This window comes from Tamandua tetradactyla, chromosome 15, assembly GCF_023851605.1.
Source record: "Tamandua tetradactyla isolate mTamTet1 chromosome 15, mTamTet1.pri, whole genome shotgun sequence".
Taxonomy (NCBI): Eukaryota; Metazoa; Chordata; class Mammalia; order Pilosa; family Myrmecophagidae; genus Tamandua; species Tamandua tetradactyla.
The window spans coordinates 64,442,416-64,461,295 of NC_135341.1; the positions used below are offsets into that span (position 1 = coordinate 64,442,416).

The 18,880-nt window shown below is 35.9% G+C and overlaps 2 protein-coding genes across 11 annotated transcripts in view; one reads left to right on the forward strand and one right to left on the reverse strand.

Moving 5' to 3' along the window:
- The window catches only part of NKIRAS1 (NFKB inhibitor interacting Ras like 1), a 61,110-nt gene extending 43,726 nt beyond the window's left edge, over positions 1-17,384 (forward strand). For 3 of the 5 annotated variants that reach the window (XM_077130009.1, XM_077130010.1, XM_077130011.1), the window contains exons 3-4: positions 1,229-1,470; positions 10,803-11,387. In XM_077130009.1, the coding sequence (XP_076986124.1) occupies positions 1,229-1,470; positions 10,803-11,042 (482 nt within the window). In that variant the 3' untranslated portion in view covers positions 11,043-11,387. Of the gene's footprint in view, positions 1-1,228; positions 1,471-7,939; positions 8,061-10,802; positions 11,388-12,312; positions 12,342-13,588 lie in introns of those variants that run through there. The other 2 variants (XM_077130012.1, XM_077130013.1) reach the window with 2 other exon arrangements.
- The window catches only part of UBE2E1 (ubiquitin conjugating enzyme E2 E1), an 88,446-nt gene continuing 82,183 nt past the window's right edge, over positions 12,618-18,880 (reverse strand). For all 6 annotated transcript variants that reach the window (XM_077130020.1, XM_077130018.1, XM_077130015.1 and 3 more), the window contains 3 exons: positions 17,253-17,385; positions 14,478-14,625; positions 12,618-13,419 (listed from right to left, as the gene is read on the reverse strand). In XM_077130020.1, coding sequence (XP_076986135.1) covers positions 13,322-13,419; positions 14,478-14,625; positions 17,253-17,385 — 379 coding nt within the window. In that variant the 3' untranslated portion in view covers positions 12,618-13,321. The remainder of the gene's footprint in view (positions 13,420-14,477; positions 14,626-17,252; positions 17,386-18,880) is intronic.

Genomic DNA, 18,880 nt, shown 5'->3' on the forward strand with positions numbered 1-18,880 from the left:
CCCAGGTGTTTAAAGCAGGCAAGCCTTCGCACCAGAATGTCTGCCTCTGTAGTTTCTAAAACTCATTTCATTGCCTCAAGCTGGTTTTGCCTGGAGGGCATATCCTGGTATTTAGACACTGAAACATTTGTTTTTTAAGATTGTATCCAGGTAATGTGACAAAATTCCTTTGATGCCAGGAGTTGATAAATATATATATATATTTTTTTAAATTTATATATATATATATATTTACATAAACATACGCATCTTTCTTGGTCTTTGCAGATTGGTGTCTGTTTAGTGCATTCCTTCAAGGCTTGACTGTCCTAACAATGAGTTTAGAAATACGTAGGACTCTCCCTAGTTTTTTCTGAGCTTCCATTTCATCCTTGGTTTGTATCTGTGGCCCTAGAAATTCCCTAGTTAACAAAGATGTGATTGTCTTTATTCTTGTCAGAAACAATTTCCTCATGTTTCTGGGAGCTAGAATCTGTCCCACAGTGGAAACCCCTTTGTCCTAGGCAGCTGCAGTGTGACTCTTCTCTATTTTCCAAGAAACAGACCTCCCTCTTCCAGGTGTTTAAAGCAGGCAAGCCTTCACAAGTTCTAGGTTGGCAAGCCTGTGATGTGGGTACTGGTTCAATTCTTAAGGATGCCATCATAGAAATTGGTACACACATGCATGCACCCAGTGTGTACATGAAGGTTATTCTACTCCCTCCAGAACCAGTATCAGAATGCTGCACTGAAGTGCTGGCCCATTGTGGGTTAGGCCAGTGAGAGGATGGGTTGAGGGCCAGCAAGGGCACTACATGATTTTCCTGCCTTTTTTAGGTTGCCTTTTTCTTATTCAGCACTTGTCCAATCTCTGCAACTCTTTGTTTTATAGAGTTTGAAAAATACAAATCTGCAAGTTTTTCTTGCTGTTTAAAGATTCTTTTGGAGAACAGAGCCCTGAAGCCTCTCTCTTTGCCACCATGGTTATAATAGTTACTTAAAAATATATATAATAGTAAATATCATTGCCAAATTTTTACTACCTTTATTTCTATGCCAAAGAAATTCTTTCAAAAAGTACTTTGTTCATTTTATAACTGTCTTTCCTTTTAAAAGGTAAAGTAGGAATGTGGTTACTATATATGGTAAATAGGAAACATAGAAAGCCAGCTGCTAAAGGACAAGAAAGTGAGTAAAATAACAACTGATATTGAGTTATCTAAAGATATTAATTTCTGTTTATTCCTAGGGATGGAAGATTGTGAGACAGTGGAAGATGTGTATATGGCTTCAGTGGAAACAGATCGAGGAGTAAAGGAACAGTTACATCTTTATGATACCAGAGGTTTACAGGAAGGTGTGGAGCTACCAAAGCATTATTTTTCATTTGCTGATGGGTTTGTTCTTGTGTATAGTGTGAATAACCTTGAATCCTTTCAAAGAGTGGAGCTTCTGAAGAAAGAAATCGATAAGTTCAAGGACAAAAAAGAGGTAAGAGGTTATGTTAAAAATGTCAAAATGAATTATAATAAGATTTAAACTGTAGAATGGGCTTTGGGGTAGTTTAAATATTTAAAAGCACTAAATTGTGTTCAGAGCATGTGTGATCTTGATTTTTTTTTTTCTTAGTGTAGGAAATATAGGACTAACTCAGTTCAGTCGGGATGATCATTTGACTTTTTCGCTTTTGTTTTTTACTGAGCACAAGTTGGATTTTAATAACTCCATATCTTGAGTACTGCATGGTTCATGTCATGTTGTTTGGGGTTACTGTTTCCTAAGAATCTTTTTTTTTTAATTAAAAAAAATTAACAACAAACAAAACATTAAGATATCATTCCATTCTACATATACAATCAGCAATTCTTAATATCATCACATAGTTGCACATTCATCATTTCTTAGAACATTTGCATCAATTTAGAAAAAGAAATAAAACGATAACAGAAAAAAAACATTATACATACCATACCCCTTACCCCTCGCTTTCATTTACCACTAGCATTTCAAACTAAATTTATTTTAACATTTGTTCCCCCTATTATTTATTTTTATTCCATATGTTCTACTCTTCTGTTGATACAGTAGATAAAAGGAGCATCAGACACAAGGTTTTCACATTCACAGAGTCTCATTGTGAAAGCTATATCATTGTTCAATCATCATCAAGAAACATGGCTACTGGAACACAGCTCTACATTTTCAGGCAGTTCCCTTCAGCCTCTCCACTACATCTTGAATCCTAAGATTCTTTAATGTTGAATTGACTAGATAGGGTTTTTTGTTTTCAGCTTTACAAAAAGAAAATCAATATATAGTAATAGTATCCTAATCATTTACCGCTTCAAAATAAGATCTATATGCCTTACAGTGGCATATAAAGTACCATATCACTTGACCCCTGCCTATACTTTTCCCTTCATTTTTTATCATTTTGCTTCTCTCTCACTATACTCTAATGCCATTGATCTACTTCTGTTTTTCCAGAATGATAATTTTATTCCTCCATTAGGACTCTCTGCCTGGAACAGTTATCTCAGATCTTTCTCTAGACCTTCACATAGACTCATCATTTGGCAACTATGTAATGTACTGGTTGAAAGCGTTGGCTAGATGGCCTTAACCTAGGCTTTTATATTTTACTTTTGTATTAAACTTTTTATTTTGAGCTAATTTTAGATTCACATGTAGTAGTATTAAATAATACAGAGAGATTGAGGGCCAGGCTTTCTCCAATGTTAACATCTTACAAAACGCAAGTAAAATATCATAATCAGGATATTGACATTGATGCAGTCAAGATATAGAACATTTTTAGCACCACAAAGATCCCTTTGATAGCACACACACTTCCCTTCTACCCCCATGCCCTCCTTAAGTAGCCTGGTAACAACTAATTTGCTCTCCATTTCTTTAGTTTTGTCATTATAAGAACATTGTAATAGAATCATATAGTATGTAACCTTTTCTTGGGGGGGGGTCTCTATTTATTAAAGTAAATAGAGAAGTTAACATGATTTTGAAAAGACATAATTTTTTTTAAAGTGAGGTAGCATTGTCTAAAACAATAAGGAAGGAGATGGTCAAGATATATATCGGGCGGACCACGGTGGCTCAGCAGGCAAGAATGCATGCCTGCCATGCCAGAGGACCCGGGTTCAATTCCTGGTGCCTGCCCATGTAAAAAAAAAAAAATATATATATATATATCAAAAAGTAGATTGATCTGATAAGACATAGAATTTTTGTCATCTAGGCAGATTACTCAGATGGTTAAAAACATTTTATAGCTTCTCACTAAGAGATTAATCTACGAAAAAATTGACATTTTAACAGAGTGAAAACCAAATTCTTGTTTTGCATGAAGATACATCTGATAAGAAAACTATTAAAAATCTTATATAAAGCTATAAAATCTTAGCCAACCTTAACCAGAACCAATAAAATTCACTTCCAACAAGACTTCTACAACTTTGTATAACCATCCTTGTTGTCCTACACATTCCTGTTTCTCATTCTTCAACAATCAGTTATTTTATTTTAGGGGAAACAGGATTCTTTTTCCTTAATAAAAACACTTCCTGCATACTTTACATATTAAAATCTCCGAAGAAGGTCTTGAAATCAGTCTTCAAGCCAACATTCTTACAAAAGACAATTCCTTTTTTTTCTTTTTTGTGAAAAATAACATATATACAAAAAAGCAGTGAATTTCAAAGCACATCACAACAATTAGTTATAGACCAGATTTCAGAGTTTGGTATGGATTTTTCTTCTAAATGCTCTAAGAGTATGTAACTTTTTGTGATCAGCTTTTTTCACTCAGCATAATTCTCTGGAGATTCATCCAAATTTTTGTTTTTATCAAAAATCCATTCATTTTTATTGCTGAATAGTTATGGATGTCCCACATTTTATTTAACCATTCACTTATTGAAGGCTATCTGGGTTGTTATTTCATTTATTTATTTATTGAATACTTATATACTTTATGAGTAGGTACAATATTCACAGGGTTCAATCTTCAAAAGATATTAAAAAGGCAAATAATGAAAATCTCGCCTCCCACCTTTCATTTTTCCACTTAAAGAGGTAAGTGCTGGTAATAACTTCCTGGTTATCTTTCCAGACTCTCCTCCCCACCCCAAAAAAGGAGACGAAAACTCAGAAAAGTTGAAAGAGTAGTTTAGTGAACTCTCATATACTTGACTTGGGTCTGCTTCTCAACTTTACCACTTGTTTCTGTGTAAAATGGGGAATAATAACTGTACGTTCCTCACACAGTTACTGTAGGGGTCTAAGGAGCATATTCATTCTATAGATGTTTACTGAGCACCTGCTGTGAGCCAGGAATTGTTCTAGATGCAGAGAATGGAGTAGAGAACAAAACAGAGTCCCTGTTCAATAAGTTCAGTAAACAAATAAGTATACAACTATAAAGAGTGACGTTATGTAGAAAAGCAGGGTGGGGAGTGAGGGTACTTTTTTCTGTGAAGTGATGTGGGAAAGCATCTCTGATGACTTTTAGCAGATTAGAAGGAAGTGAGAGAGGGAGCCAAGCTGATAACTGGAAAAAGAGTGTTCCAAGTGGAGAGAATAGTGAGTCTGAGGTAGGAGTTTACTTGGAATGTTCAAGAAACAGCAATGAGGCCAAAGATAATGGGCTGGGAGGAGTGTGGTAGGAGATGAAGCCAACACTTTGGCTTTCACTCTGATATGGGGAGCCACTGAAAGGTTGTGAGAAAAGAAATGCTGTGTTCTGCCTTAACTTGCATTTATTTATTCTCATGTGCACATGGTTCAAAATAAAAATATATGAAGACTACAGTGAAGTCTATTTTTCCCCACCCCTCATCCTGAACTATCCAGTTCCTCTACCTCAAGCCTGCTTTTTGTTAGTTTTGTTTTCCTTTATTAAAGAAGACATAGGTTTATAGAACAATTATGCATAAAATAGAGGATTCCCGTATACCACACCACCACCACCATTTTGCATTGGTGTGGAACATTTGCTGTTACTGGTGATAGCACATTTTTATAATTGTACTGTTAATTAAAGTCCATGTTTTAACTTAGGGTTTACTGTGTAGTGCAGTTCCTTGGATTGTTTTTTAAATTTTTATCCTGTTAGCATATATACACTAACAGTTCCCCTTTCAATCATACTCAGATATATATTTCAGTGCTGTTAATTTCATTCACAATGTTGGGCTACCATCACCACCATCATAACCAAAACATTTCCATCTTTCCACATAGGAACCCTGTACATTTTAAGCCTTAGCTTCCCATTCCCTATTCCTACCCTATTCCCTGGTAACCTGTATTCTAGATTTGACTCTATGATTTTGCTTATTCTAATTGTTACAAATCAATGAGATCATACAATATTTGTCCTTTTGTGTCTGGCTCATTTCAATCAACATGGTATCTTCAAGATTCATTCAAGTTGTCACATGTATCAGGACTTCATGCCTTTTTACTGCTGAATAATATTCCATTGTATGTATATACCATATTTTTTTTATCCCTTCATTGGTTGATGAATACTTAGGGTGCTTCCATCTTTTGTCAGTTGTGAATATCAGTGTGCAAATATCTTTTGAGTCTCTGCTTTCAGTTCTTTTGGGTGCACACATAGTAGTGGGATTGCTGAGTCATATGGTGGTTCTGTACTTTGCTTTCTGAGGAACAACCAAACTGTCTTCCACAGTGGCTACGCCATTTTGCAATGCCACCAGCAGTGAATGATTGTTCCTATTTCTCCACATCCTCTTGAAAACTTTTCTGTTTTTTTAATAGCAACCATTCTGATGTGTATGAATTTGCCGTTTCCCTGATGGTTAATGATGTTGAACATCTTTTCATGTGCTTTATGGCTATTTGTCTATTTTCTTTGGAAAGATGTCTGTTCAAGTCTTTTGCCCAGTTTTTTTTTTTTTTTTTTTTTACATGGGCAAGCACTGGGAATCGAACCCGGGTCCTCGGGCATGGCAGGCAAGCACTCTTACCTGCTGAGCCACCGTGGCCCGCCCTTTTGCCCAGTTTTTAATTGGATTGATTTTTATTGTTAAATTGAAGGATTTTTCAAACTATATACTGGATGTTAATCCTTTATTGGATATATGATTTCCAAATATTTTTCTCCCATTGTGTAGGTCATCTTTTTCTTTCTTTTTTTTTTTTTTTTTAACTTTTTTATTGTATACTATAACATATATACAAAGCAAGAAAGAAAAAAGCAATGGTTTTCAAAGCACTCTTCAACAAGTAGTTACAGGACAGATCCCAGAGTTTGTCAGGGGCTGCCATACCATCATTGTGTAAGTTGTCTTTTTACTTTCACGATAAAGTTCTTCGAGGAATAAGTTTTATTTTTATGAGGCCCCATTTATGTATTATTTTTTGTTGTTGTTTATGCTTTGGGTGTAAAGTCTAAGAAATCATTGTCTACCACAAGGTCCTCAAGATGCTTCTTTATGTTTACTTCTAGGAATTTTATATTCTAGCCCTTATATTTAGGTCTTTGATCCATTTTGAGTTGATTTTTGTAATTGGTGTGAGGTAGGGGTCCTCCTCCTTCTACATTCTTTTGCAAGTGGAGATCCAGTTTTCCCAGCACCAAATATTGAACAGACTGTTCTTTCTCACTGAGTAGTCTTTGTTGCCTTGTCAAAAATCTGTTGGCCATAAATGTGAGGATTGATTTCTGAGCTCTCAATTCTATTCTATTGGTATAAATGTCTGTCCTCATGCCAATAATATGCTACTTTGATTAGTGTGGCTTTTGTAGTAAGTTTTAAGATCATGAAGTGTGAGTCCTCCAATTTCATTCTTTTTCAAGATGGCTTACCCTTCCTAATAAATTGAATGATTGGCTTTTCCATTTTCTGTAAAGAAGATTCTTGGAATTTTGATTGGGACTGCATAGAATTTATAAATTGCTGTAGGTAGTATTGACATCTTAATGACATTTAGTCTTCCAATTCATGAACACAGAACAGCCTTCCATTTATTTAGGTCTTCTTTCATTTCTTTTAGTGTTTTGTAGTTTTCTGTGTACATGTCCTTTACATCCTAGATTCTACCTCTAGATATTTGATTCTTTAAATTGCTATTGTGAATGGATTTTTTTTCTTGATTTTTCATTCTAATTGTTCATTGCTTGTACACATAAACACTGCTGATTTGGGGGTGTCAATCTTGTACCCTGCTACTTTGTGGAATTCATTTATTAGTTAAGGAGCTTTGTTATGGATTTTTCAAGATTTTCTGTATACAGGATCATATCATCTGCAAATAGGGAAAATTTTACTTCTTCCTTTCCAATTTGGATGTCTTTTATTTCTTTTTCTTGCCTAATTGCTCTGGCAAGAACTTCCATACAATGTTGAATAACAGTGATAACAGTGGGCATCCTTGTCTTGTTCCTGATCTTAGAGGAAAAGCTTTCAGCCATTTACCATTAAGCAGGATGTTAGCTGTGGGTTTTTCATATATGCCCTTTATCATGTTCAGGAAATTTCCTTCTATTCCTAGTGTTCTAAGTGTTTTTATCAAGAAAAGATACTTAATTTTGTCAAATGCTTTTCTGCAATGATTGAGATGATCATGTTTTTTTTTTTTCTTTATTCAACATGGGGTATTACATTAATTGCTTTTCGTATGTTGAACCAACCTTACACACCAGGGGTAAATCTCACTTGATCATGGTTTATAATTCTTTTAATATGCTGATAGATTGATTTGGTTTGCTAGTATTTTTTGTTGAAGATTTTTGCTTTATATTCATAAAAGATACTGGTCTGTAGTTTTCTTTTCTTGTGTTATCTTTATCCAGCTTTGGTATGAGAGGGATGTTGGCCTCATAGAATGAGTTAGGGAGTGTTATTTCCTCTGCAGTTTTTTTTGGACGAGTCTGGGCAGAATGGGAATTAAGTCTTCTTGGAATGTTTGGTAGGAATTCCCCTACTGACTGATGAACAGAAGGACAGAACCATCATCTATACATATAATGGAATATTGAGTTGGAAGAAGGAATGAAGTTGTGAGTCATGCAACTAGGTGAATGGACCTTCAGGACAGGATGTTTAATGAAGTAAGTCAGAAACAAAAAGACAGACACTAATATGGACTAACTATAATATGCAAACTCTTAAGCTGTGCTCTCGGGTTCAGTTCTTATCAGGGGACGGCTTATTGTAAAGGTTCCTAGACTGTAAGCTCTTAACAGCAATCACATCTATTCCTGAGTTTGTAATGGTTATTTTTAAAAGTCTGAGATGCTGAGTTTTGTGAATAACCTGATCATTCCCTGGAACTATTCTTGTGTTTATAATGGTTATTTTTAAATTCTGAAATGTTGAGCTTTATGGATAACCGGATCATTCCCTGAAACTTTGGGTATCTGTGTGAAACCTGAGATGCAGAGCTAGAGTTCTGCAACTCTGAAAGTCAGTATTACCCCACACAGCAACTGTTTAAAAGATGAGTTCGTTTCCCAGTACCTGCCCATGCAAAAAAAAAATGCTGAAAAAGAGACTTCAGTTAGAGATATGAGTGAAGCAGATCTGGTTAGGGCTAAGGTTAATCAGACTAAAGGGAAAAGGATATTGACTGTGTTTTAAAACTTCAACTTCTGTGTGAGACCTAAGGAAAAAATGTTTATTTGGTGCAAAATTTGTATTTCCTGTACTGTACTATGTAATTTAGCTTGTATGGTCAGTTTATTTGAACACCACAACTAATGGAATATTGAATAGGGAGTGAGATCTTGCTGGTTTGTACAGGTTAGTGTGATGCCCCAATACATCCCAGAGATATTTGGGCAGAGAATTAAAAAAAAAAGTATTTATCAAGTCCCCTTGATGGACTGGGGGCAAAGGTGGAAATATTAAACTTCCCCACTTGAGGAATTCCAGATATTCTTGCAGGCATTGGAGACTACCAACTTAATAGACCAAGCCTTTGATCTTGGGGCTTGCCCTTATGAAACTTATTCCTGCAGAGGACTTCTTTCGTTGCTCAGAAATAGTCTCTCTTGAAGCCAGCTTGGCAGGTGTTAAACCCACGGCCTTCCTCCCTGTATGGGACATGAGTCGGAGGGGTGAAATCTCCCTGGCAACGTGTGGGACATGACTCCCAGGGATGAACCTAGCCCCGGCATCATGGGATTGAGAAAGCCTTCTTGACCAAAAGGGGGAAGAGAAATGAAAAATGAAGTTTTGGTGGATGAGAGATTTCAAATAGAGTCGAGAGGTCATCCTGGAGGTTATTCTTATACATTATATAGATAACCGTTTTTAGTTTCCAGTGTATTAGAATAACTAGAAGGAAATACCTGTTAAACTGTATTCAAGTAGCCTTCTTGGAGACAATTGTATAACTAGCTTTTACAGTGTGACTGTGTGATTGTGAAAACCTTGTGGCTGACACTCCCTTTAACCAGTGTGGACAAATGAGTAAAAAAATAAGGACAAAAATAAATGATGGGGGAGGATAACTGTTATGAAATGTTTTGGGAGTTCTTTTTCATTTCTACTTCTATTATGTATATATTTTTTGAGTACTGAGAATGTTCAAAAATTGTGACGAGTACACAACTATATGATGATACTGTGAATCACTGTACACTTTGGATGATTATGGGCTATGTGAAAATATCTTAATAAAATTGCATTAAAAAAATGATGGGAAAGCTTGAATGGATAGCACCTGCTGAAGGATGGTGAAGTATAACTTGCCAAGAGAAATGGCAAATGGCATGGCCTTCCCCTAGAGCACAGGTTATTTAACTTAAAGGCAGGCACACAGCTATGGTTCAGAAGTCTTTAGCTCAGTGCTGCTCCTGAGGTGCCATCTCTTGGCGGTTTTGCTGCCCTTCTTCCAGTCACACCATCCTGTGTTGTATCACCTTTAAAGTCACTTTCTGAAACTCTGGGTATCTCTCCCCTCTACCTCCTCCCTGTTTTGTTTGTGTGCTGTAGTGGCAGAGTCACATTTCATTCTTTTTTCATGTGTCCCATTATTACAGCACCTCTGTTGAATATGTCTGTTTTGCTTGTTTGTTTTTTTGGGGAAGTGCATAGATCGGAAATTGAACCCAGGTCTCCAGCATGGCAGGCAAGAATTCTACCAACTGAACTACCCTTGCACCCCTACCTTCCTAGGTTTTTTGACTGTTGTATTTGCTGTGATTCTCATCACCTCACAAGTGTCTGGTGAGATAGTAAACTTTCAAGTTTAGATGAATGAATGAGTGACTTGCATTTAGTATAAACTGTTCCAGTTGATTTAAACATTTAACAAATATTTGAGTGCTTACCTTACAGTAGGTACTTTTCTGGAATTGGGAATATGACGGAAAAAAAAGAAACTGTTTTTATGGTATAAGAAGGGTACAGATCTCTCACTGTAGAAAAGTCCTAGCTAAGCTTGTTGTCTTGTTCTGAGTATTGTATTGCCAATCTCTCAAACATAAATCATAGTCAAACTCAAATGTGAATACATTTCTGTCACACCATTATTCATGTATTAGACATGAATGTCCCAAGTTTATCTTCCATTAATACCAGAGTGAACTCATTGTTATTTTTTAAAAAACCTTCTAGTTAGCAACCCATGAAGCATCTGCATTTTGATGAAAAATGCCTTAAGAAGTGAGGTGCTAGCCTACATAGGACTTATCGTTTGGTTCACATCTGAAAGCCAGTCCTGATGAAACAAGTGTTTTAAGTGGGACAGCTTTACTTATTTTTCCAGTTTCCCTAGGATTGCCTTTGACAGAGTATTAGTATGACCTTTTTAATCAATTTTTCTTTCAGGTAGCAATTGTTGTATTAGGAAACAAAATCGACCTTTCTGAGCAGAGACAAGTGGATGCTGAAGTGGCCCAACAGTGGGCAAAAAGTGAGAAAGTGAGACTGTGGGAGGTAACTGTTACAGATCGGAAAACCTTGATTGAGCCGTTCACTTTATTAGCCAGCAAACTTTCCCAACCCCAGAGCAAATCGAGTTTTCCTTTGCCTGGGAGGAAGAACAAAGGGAATAGCTCCGAAAACTAAAAGTCAGTAAATTTTCCATAATTGCTTATTGAATAATGATTGCCTTCAAGTGTCCATGACCATGGAGTAAGATTACTGTTTAAAATAGGCTGTTTGTATCTAATCTGTGGTCCTTAGGAAAATCTGTGAGAATGTAATTTCAAACACTTGAGGTTAAAATTAAAACTTGTAATTAACAACAAAAAATATATGGGCTGTATTTATCATTGCCTGATATGAAATGAGATATAGTCTCATTCCCATTGTTTGAAACTTGTCCCTTTCTGTCAACTAACAAATAACCTTTGTTATTTATATTTTTTGCACTTGTTAAAATACTAAAATAAAGTTTGGGTAGTATGCAAATGCATGTATGTGTAAATTTTTTTTCCCTTTGAGCTGTTTCAGAAGCTATCCTAATTCTATGTGGCACATTAAACAACTTAGTGCAAACATAAGTTGTTTTTTTAAGTTTGTTAATTACTAACTAAGGCTATTTAAACTTTTCTGAGTGTCCATAGTGGATCAACCACAGTAAACAATCTGGGTACCAAGTAAGCTAATCTTTCTCTTGTAGTGTAAGTTAATTTCATCACTCATTAACTTTTTTTTTCTTCCTTCTGCTGGACCCCTTACTGGTAAGCCAAATACTAGAGGGCAAAGTTGTTTCTGCCTTCTTTTGGAAATGGCTAAAACTTAAGGACAGTAAAGTTTCTAGTATAGTTTTCTGGATACCTAGTCATTTGAAATAAAAGGTACCCACCCAACTTGTATTAGGCTACAGGTAATCAAAAAGTTAAAATACCTTGAGGTTGTGCTATGTGGTTGCTGAAGAGTTTGCCAGGATTTGAGCTAACTGTTTAAAAAGTTGACAGCATGATAACTAATTTTAAAAGTAGGGGGCGCAAGCTACTTAATGGTTAACCATGAAAGCGGTTAACTATCTAATTTAAACATAAAATATGAAAAAGCTATTCAGCAAAAAACATATTATAAAACATCTAATTTGGGTGGTTGAGTTCAGTGAGTTCAAGCCAAGAACTACTGCATATAAAAGGTAAGGAATTTATAAATCACCTGTTGTCCCTACAATATACAAATACTTTTTGCCAAAAAAGTCATCACTCAGTATGGTTGTTGCCTCTATTCTTTTTACTTCATGGATATTTTTAAAATTTACTTTTAAAAAATGATATACCCAGATCATCCTGCATTTTGCTTTTTTCCTATTCAATGTGCCTTAGAACTATGTTAGTGTACATAGAGTAACCACATTCCTTTTAAATTCCAGAATAAATCTGCATGGACCTTCAACCTCAGGTGAGTTTCTCTGGAAGAGAAAGAGAACTTATTGGGATATGGGGGTATGTGCACTTACGTTCTGCCAAATTGCCCTCTAGTCTGGCTATACCAGTTTATATATCCACCAGCTGGATATATAGAACCAATTTCCCCATGTACTTGCCACTACAGCATCTGTAAGTTATGTTTTTTGCGTGTAAATTTAGGCAACGTACCAATCCTTTATTTAGTCTGCATTATTTAAAGGTTATTTTATTAGTAGTAAAGATGGCTAAGAACAGCAGTACTGAGTGGTTGTTTTTAATATTGTTTATTAGCACAGTAACAAATGCAGACTTAAGTAGTCCACAATATATAACCAATCCACTGAGCAACTCCTATTCCACACCTTAAAGTTAACAGCTTAAGGTATTTCACTACAGGTTTCACAAGTCCTGATTCAAACCTTTATTAATCTTTTCACAATAAAGTAGACTGGCATATAAAATAATACACAACTACTCATTTCCTATATGGTGTCTTACAGCCATGTGTCCGTTTTATATATATGAGATGACTGTTTTTTAAAACCTCTATTAAATACCAATGTTCCCTCCCAAGAAGGAAAAACAAATTCCAATTTTTTTTAAGCAAAAAAAGTGTGTAGTCTTGGAAGGACTTTTACATAAATGGCCATGTGGGTAACCTGTACAAAATTAGGCTGTTTTTAATTTATGTACTATAAGAAACTGAATCCAAATGTCTAAATGTAGGTTCTTTTCTGTACTACATTTCAGCTAATATTGCAGAACTAATGACAGTTTTAAAAGATGCTATTACCAATATCTGTCTACTTGTAGCAAGATACCTTAAGTTACAACAAAATCTTAGGAAATAAGACTGAATAATATCTGTTATAGAAATACCCTACTCTTTACCAACTCCCACCCTCCCCCACAAAATCATAAGCAGCTCTCTTCTGTGACAGACAAATAACGTAAGAATTGTGAAAACCCAATTTATGTAGCGTATCTCTTGGTCCACTGTCTGGCCATTCTGTCATGTTCTGCTCTGTTGGTCATATACTGAGTGGCAATACTTCCCACCAAGGGATCAGCTGGAAGAAAAGAATGTAGATTAATTACCTAGAAAGGAAAAGAAGACCTTAAGCCTTAGCAAATAAATTACTAATGGTGTGTGAGAAATGTACAATGAAATATTTTGTGATCAAACCCATCTCTGACATACCACCGCCCCTCCCTTCTGTCTCCATTTTTTCTGTCTAGACTGTAAACGCATGCCACTGATGGGGGAGAAACAGTTGCCACAGAAGAGTTCTCAGGCGTTTTAGTACTGGTCTGCCTTCATCTCCTTAATTCATTTTATTTGCTCCTAAAAAATACCATCCTGCTGGAGTTTCTTTGCTTTTTATAGATTAGGATATATATTCAACAAAACCTGGAATATTCAAGACTCCAGAGCAGTGTTCATACGACCTTTGACTCAGTGGCACCATATTATGATACAATGATAATACTATGAAGTCCTCAGGGCTGCTGCAATGTAACACTATTTATCTTTCACACTGTTCACTTAGAAAAAAACAGGTCAAAACCTGGCCCTCCAATTAAGTGTAGTATTTCTCTGAAGCTTAAATAGAATCTTGAATAACCAAATTTATATTTGGTTCCTCTAGGAAAAAAAAATTCAAGGAAACAGAGTCCCAATAAAGTGACAATTATAGCTAAATATTTAGCAAACAATGCCATTTTCAAAATTGCTCACCACCAAAGTAACTGGCAAACTATGAGGCAAGCACTCAGGCATAGATGAGGTCAGTCAGATGACTCAACATTTAGAAATATGTGGTTTAAGAGAACCGTATGGGAAATATTAAGAAGAGTTGGGGGCGGGATGAGGGGAGGATCATTGAAAATGTAAAAATCTAAGACAAAGTTTTTAGTTTACTACACCTTGTTTCTAGAATCTATCAATGAATGGTGAAGTGGTTGAATTTTAAACTATAGTAGCTTGAACTTTCTCTTGATTAAAACTTTCTGAAAACCTAATTAGGTTTTTTCCTTTGAACACACTTAGAAAAATGAGACCTTAGTTCATCTAGAAAAACAAATATTTTTAAGGTGAGGAAGAACAAAACAAGGACTACTAACTTACCCGGATTACAGTCTGTAAGAAGTGAGCAGATAGAAAGAAGGACTTTAGAAATGGTTAGTGCTGGACTCCAATTATCTTTCAATATGTCCAAGCAAATAACTCCTTGACTGTTAATATTACAGTGATAAATTCTTGTCCGAAAGGTAACCTAAAAAAGTAAGGTAATGTTAACCAATATTAATCAACAAACAATGAAACTTTTTACTAACTTTTCAATTGCATGGCCCTAAATTAACAAAAAAAAAACCCTGATATTTAGCTTTTAAAAGTAAAAGCTAAACATTGTGGTTTAACTTATTTTAGACCATAAAACTGACAAAAGACTAACAGATTTGAGAAAAGAAATTATTCACAGACATCATCTCAAGGATTATCAATTTTATTTTTAAGTAATATCTGTGAACAAAAAGCAAGGTAACTTCTCACATTCATCTTCAGCAGGTTTTAATGTTTTCCTAACACATCCAAGTTTGAATAGCTAATTGTTTACTGACCTCTTGTGTTAGCTGATAGTATTACACTGCATCAAAGTAAGCTTCACAATCAAATTCAAACAGAAGTACAATATATTGGGTATTTAAAAAAAAACACTGACTACACACCCAAAAAGCTGTAGAAAGGCTTTTTATACCTCAGATCCATCCTATCTACCTAAGTCACAGAATCTGCTATAATGGTCTTCAGTAATAAGTAAGGATAAATGGAAGACAATCCACATGAGCTTGTGCTAATTTTTATTTGTGAAATATACAAAGTAGAAATTACCTAAAACCCTACCATTTTTTTAAAAAAAATAAGGCTTTCAATTACTTCTTGCTTCTACAGATGTACCTATAGTCAGTAGTCTACCCATCCCTGAGAAGAAGCTTTCCTTCTGAAGGTGTGAATGAGAATCACAGATGGTTTAAGAGTTATGAGATACGGGTGATTTGGGCAGTCTCTACCTATCCTGTATCATAAAACTGAAACCAGGAGTTAAGAATTTGAACAAGATGACAGGCAGCAGAATCCCAAGGCTTTTGGTAGGATCTTCTGACTCCAATAGGTCTAATAAAAGGATTATTTTGTCACTATTTTTAACTGTCAAACTTTTTTCCTATAGGGTAGAATTAATTCTAGGTTACTATGTTCCTCTGAATAACATCATTTTAGGTATCATCAAAACAAAGCACCTTCTCTCTGGGACTGTTGGAGTTCTTCTGCAGCTCTGAAAGTCAGCACTGCTACATACAACTGTTTAAAGAATCCAAAAAAGAGATCAGGCTTCAATTAGAGATAAGAATGAAGCTGATCAGACCGGGACTAAGGTAAATCAGAATACAGGAGTAAGGATGACACTGTATTTTAGAACTACTACTGTATTGAGACCAAAGAAAGAAAGGTTTTGATGTTGTCCAAAATCTAAATGTTCTGTAACACATAGTCTTAACTCAACTTGTCCAGATAGCTCATTTAAACAACCCAAACACATGGAGCCCAGAATGGGAATTAGGGCTTGTTATTTTGTATAGCTTAATGTAGTATGTAGATATATCCCAGGGTATGTTGAGCAGATAATTAAAAAGTATTGCAAAGTCCCTTGAGATCTGGAAGAAAAAAATAACTATTCAGCTTTTACCACCAGGGAAAACCCCTCATACTTTCTCGAACATTAGGGACTCCCAACTCGATAGGCCAAGCTCTTGATCTTGAGACTTGGTCTTGTGAAGCCTATTTTTGTAGCTTCCAAAAACCCTCTTTTGCTGCTCAGATGTGGCCTCTCTCCCTCTAAGCCCAATCCTGCAAATAAATCATTATCCTCCCTGCTATGTGGGACATGAATGATATCCAGGAATGAAAATCTCCCTGGCAACATAGGACATGACTCCCAGGGATGAGCCTGGGGATGAGCCTGAGCCTGGGCCTGGCACCGCCTTCCTGATCAAAAAGCCGAAAAGAAATGTAACAAAATAAGGTATCAGTGGCTAAGAGAGTTCAAATCGAAGTCAAGAGACTATTCTGGGGGGCTACTCTTAGCTAGCTTTAGCTGGATATGGCTAATTTCCAGGGCTTGCCAAACTCCATCAAAACCACTACTGTCAACTTTAAAGAACACCTAGGGCTTTATCTGAGATTCTACAGAATTTTCACATATTAAGATTACTTTCAGAAACCTACCCCCTCCGGAAGGGTTCTTAGGTCAGATACTTCCTGAAACCCAGAGGGGCCAGCCTCTCCAAGAACATCTACTAGTTCTACCGTCCTGTCCCATATTACTGGCATCCATTTCCAACATGAGAAAGTTAGAATGGACATAGCCCAAATAACCCTAAAGACTGGGATAATGATCAAAGTAGGACTAATCATAAGACAGACAATAGGATTTAACAAATGAGTATGACTGCTGAATCATGTTGATATTTCTTTCAGTCTCCAGTATCTTGGAACAGTTAGAAGGAAAAACTTACAATTGTGGAACTGTAACCCATACCAAACTCTGAAATCTGTTCTATACTACTTTTTACAATGTACTTTGAAATTTATTGCATTTTTGTATATGTTATATTTCACAATAAAAATGTTAAAAAACAAAGCACTCACTCTTAGAAATGGTCTCTGTCAAATGAGACAAAATCAATCCAATCGAGTGTTTTGCATAGGTTCAAATGTAATTAGATTCATTGAGGCATTATAGAAATCTGCTAGTATTTGTGATTTAAGACTCACTTTAAATAAATCACAACCGTCTCTCATGGGAATTAGTAAATTTTAGCAAAAATCAAGGAAATTTCTTACCTTTGGAGGTTTGAAGGGATATTCTGGTGTAAAAGTGATATCAAGGAAGAATACACCACCCTCATACACAGATCCCGGAGGCCCTAGAATGGTTGATCTCCATTCATAGATGTTATCACCTTTGGGACCAGCACTGTGAAATAACAGATAAGAAGATGCCATCCCAATTTTTATAGTGCATTAAAGGGAGGGTCATTCCTCATATTTTTGTTTGTTGGTTTAATGCGTGGAATCTCTTCACAAAAACAGAGAAGTAGCTTTCAGACAATCTGATGCAGGACTACTAGAAAATCCATCAAATGAATTGGATGATAAAAGAACTTTAAAGCATTCAAAACCTACTTTAGCAATGAATAAGCAAGAAACTTCAATTCTCAAAGCTCTCCTTTATACATCACTTACATGGTAAGAAACATACAAACAGTATTAAACAAACATTTCTTAGAACAGAAAACCTACATCAGTGCCAATGAGAGTAGTTTATGCTTGGAGCTATATTTCTGGCAACCTATTCCAAGCACAAAAAGTATCATACCTGCTCCACTGACCATGGCTCTTCCTTCCCACAATGTACTTCTATCTCACCCCAAAAAGAATCTAATGGATGGCAGTACTTTTTATTATAAGCCAGGTTAAGTGGGAGGAGAAGGATGACAAGTATTCAAGTTATTCAATTTTCATTTCAATATATGTATTAAACTCTGTGATCAGGTTGTCTAACTATTACAACTGGGGTGTTACTCCATCTGTTTTCTATTAAATCATTGTTATTTACACTGAATTATAACTTGGCCACAATGCCTTCCAAAGCATTTGCTCTATTAGTTGGGGTGGCCTCACAACTAGTACTTTTTATTCAAATACACTAATAAGCAACTTTCTAAATAATTTACCCTCCCAATTCAAAACCTATAAACCACCCAAATAGTAACTGTGGCACTCTGGTATTAAGAAGAGAGAAAGACAGAAAGCCTCTGGTCATTAATTTTAAAATACCTTCTCAGAGAATGGTTTTTACATGGGTAAAGGTGTAGAGTGGTTAACTTAAAAGTTTTCATCCCTGAGACTTATATTAATACCTGCTTCAGGAACAATAATGTATGTCACCCAAACAACAAAAAGTCTTAATTTGGTTGGAATTACTTCTACAGAGCAGGCAAACATTTGCTCTTTTAAAAAAATGGATGGTGTAAATTGGATTTATTCACTTATTCAATGCTCATATACTAGGTGGAGTGCAAAATATCAGGGATGTCGACCCTGAACAAGACAAATCTTTGTTTTTAAGATGTCCTCTGCTAACTGGTTAAAGTCCTTCATTTAAGAGAGAATAAAGAAAGAAAAGGTGTGGAGGAGGATTCTACCTGTGGCCCTATCCTTATCTCCACCATGGGCTGATTTCAGTCTGTGTGGAACAACAGAAGCAGGTGTGGGAAATGAAATTAAAAGAATACCATAGAGAAACTAAAGTTGGGGGGTGGGACATGATGTGACCCCAAAAAAGCAGCAGGGGGGAGGTCCAGACAAAAGAAGAGGGAGCCAATAGTAAAAGCTATGGCCCAAAGTGGCCAAAAAGGGGGCTCTGATTCCAGCTCTTACCAGCTGTGTGAACTTGAACACGTGACTAC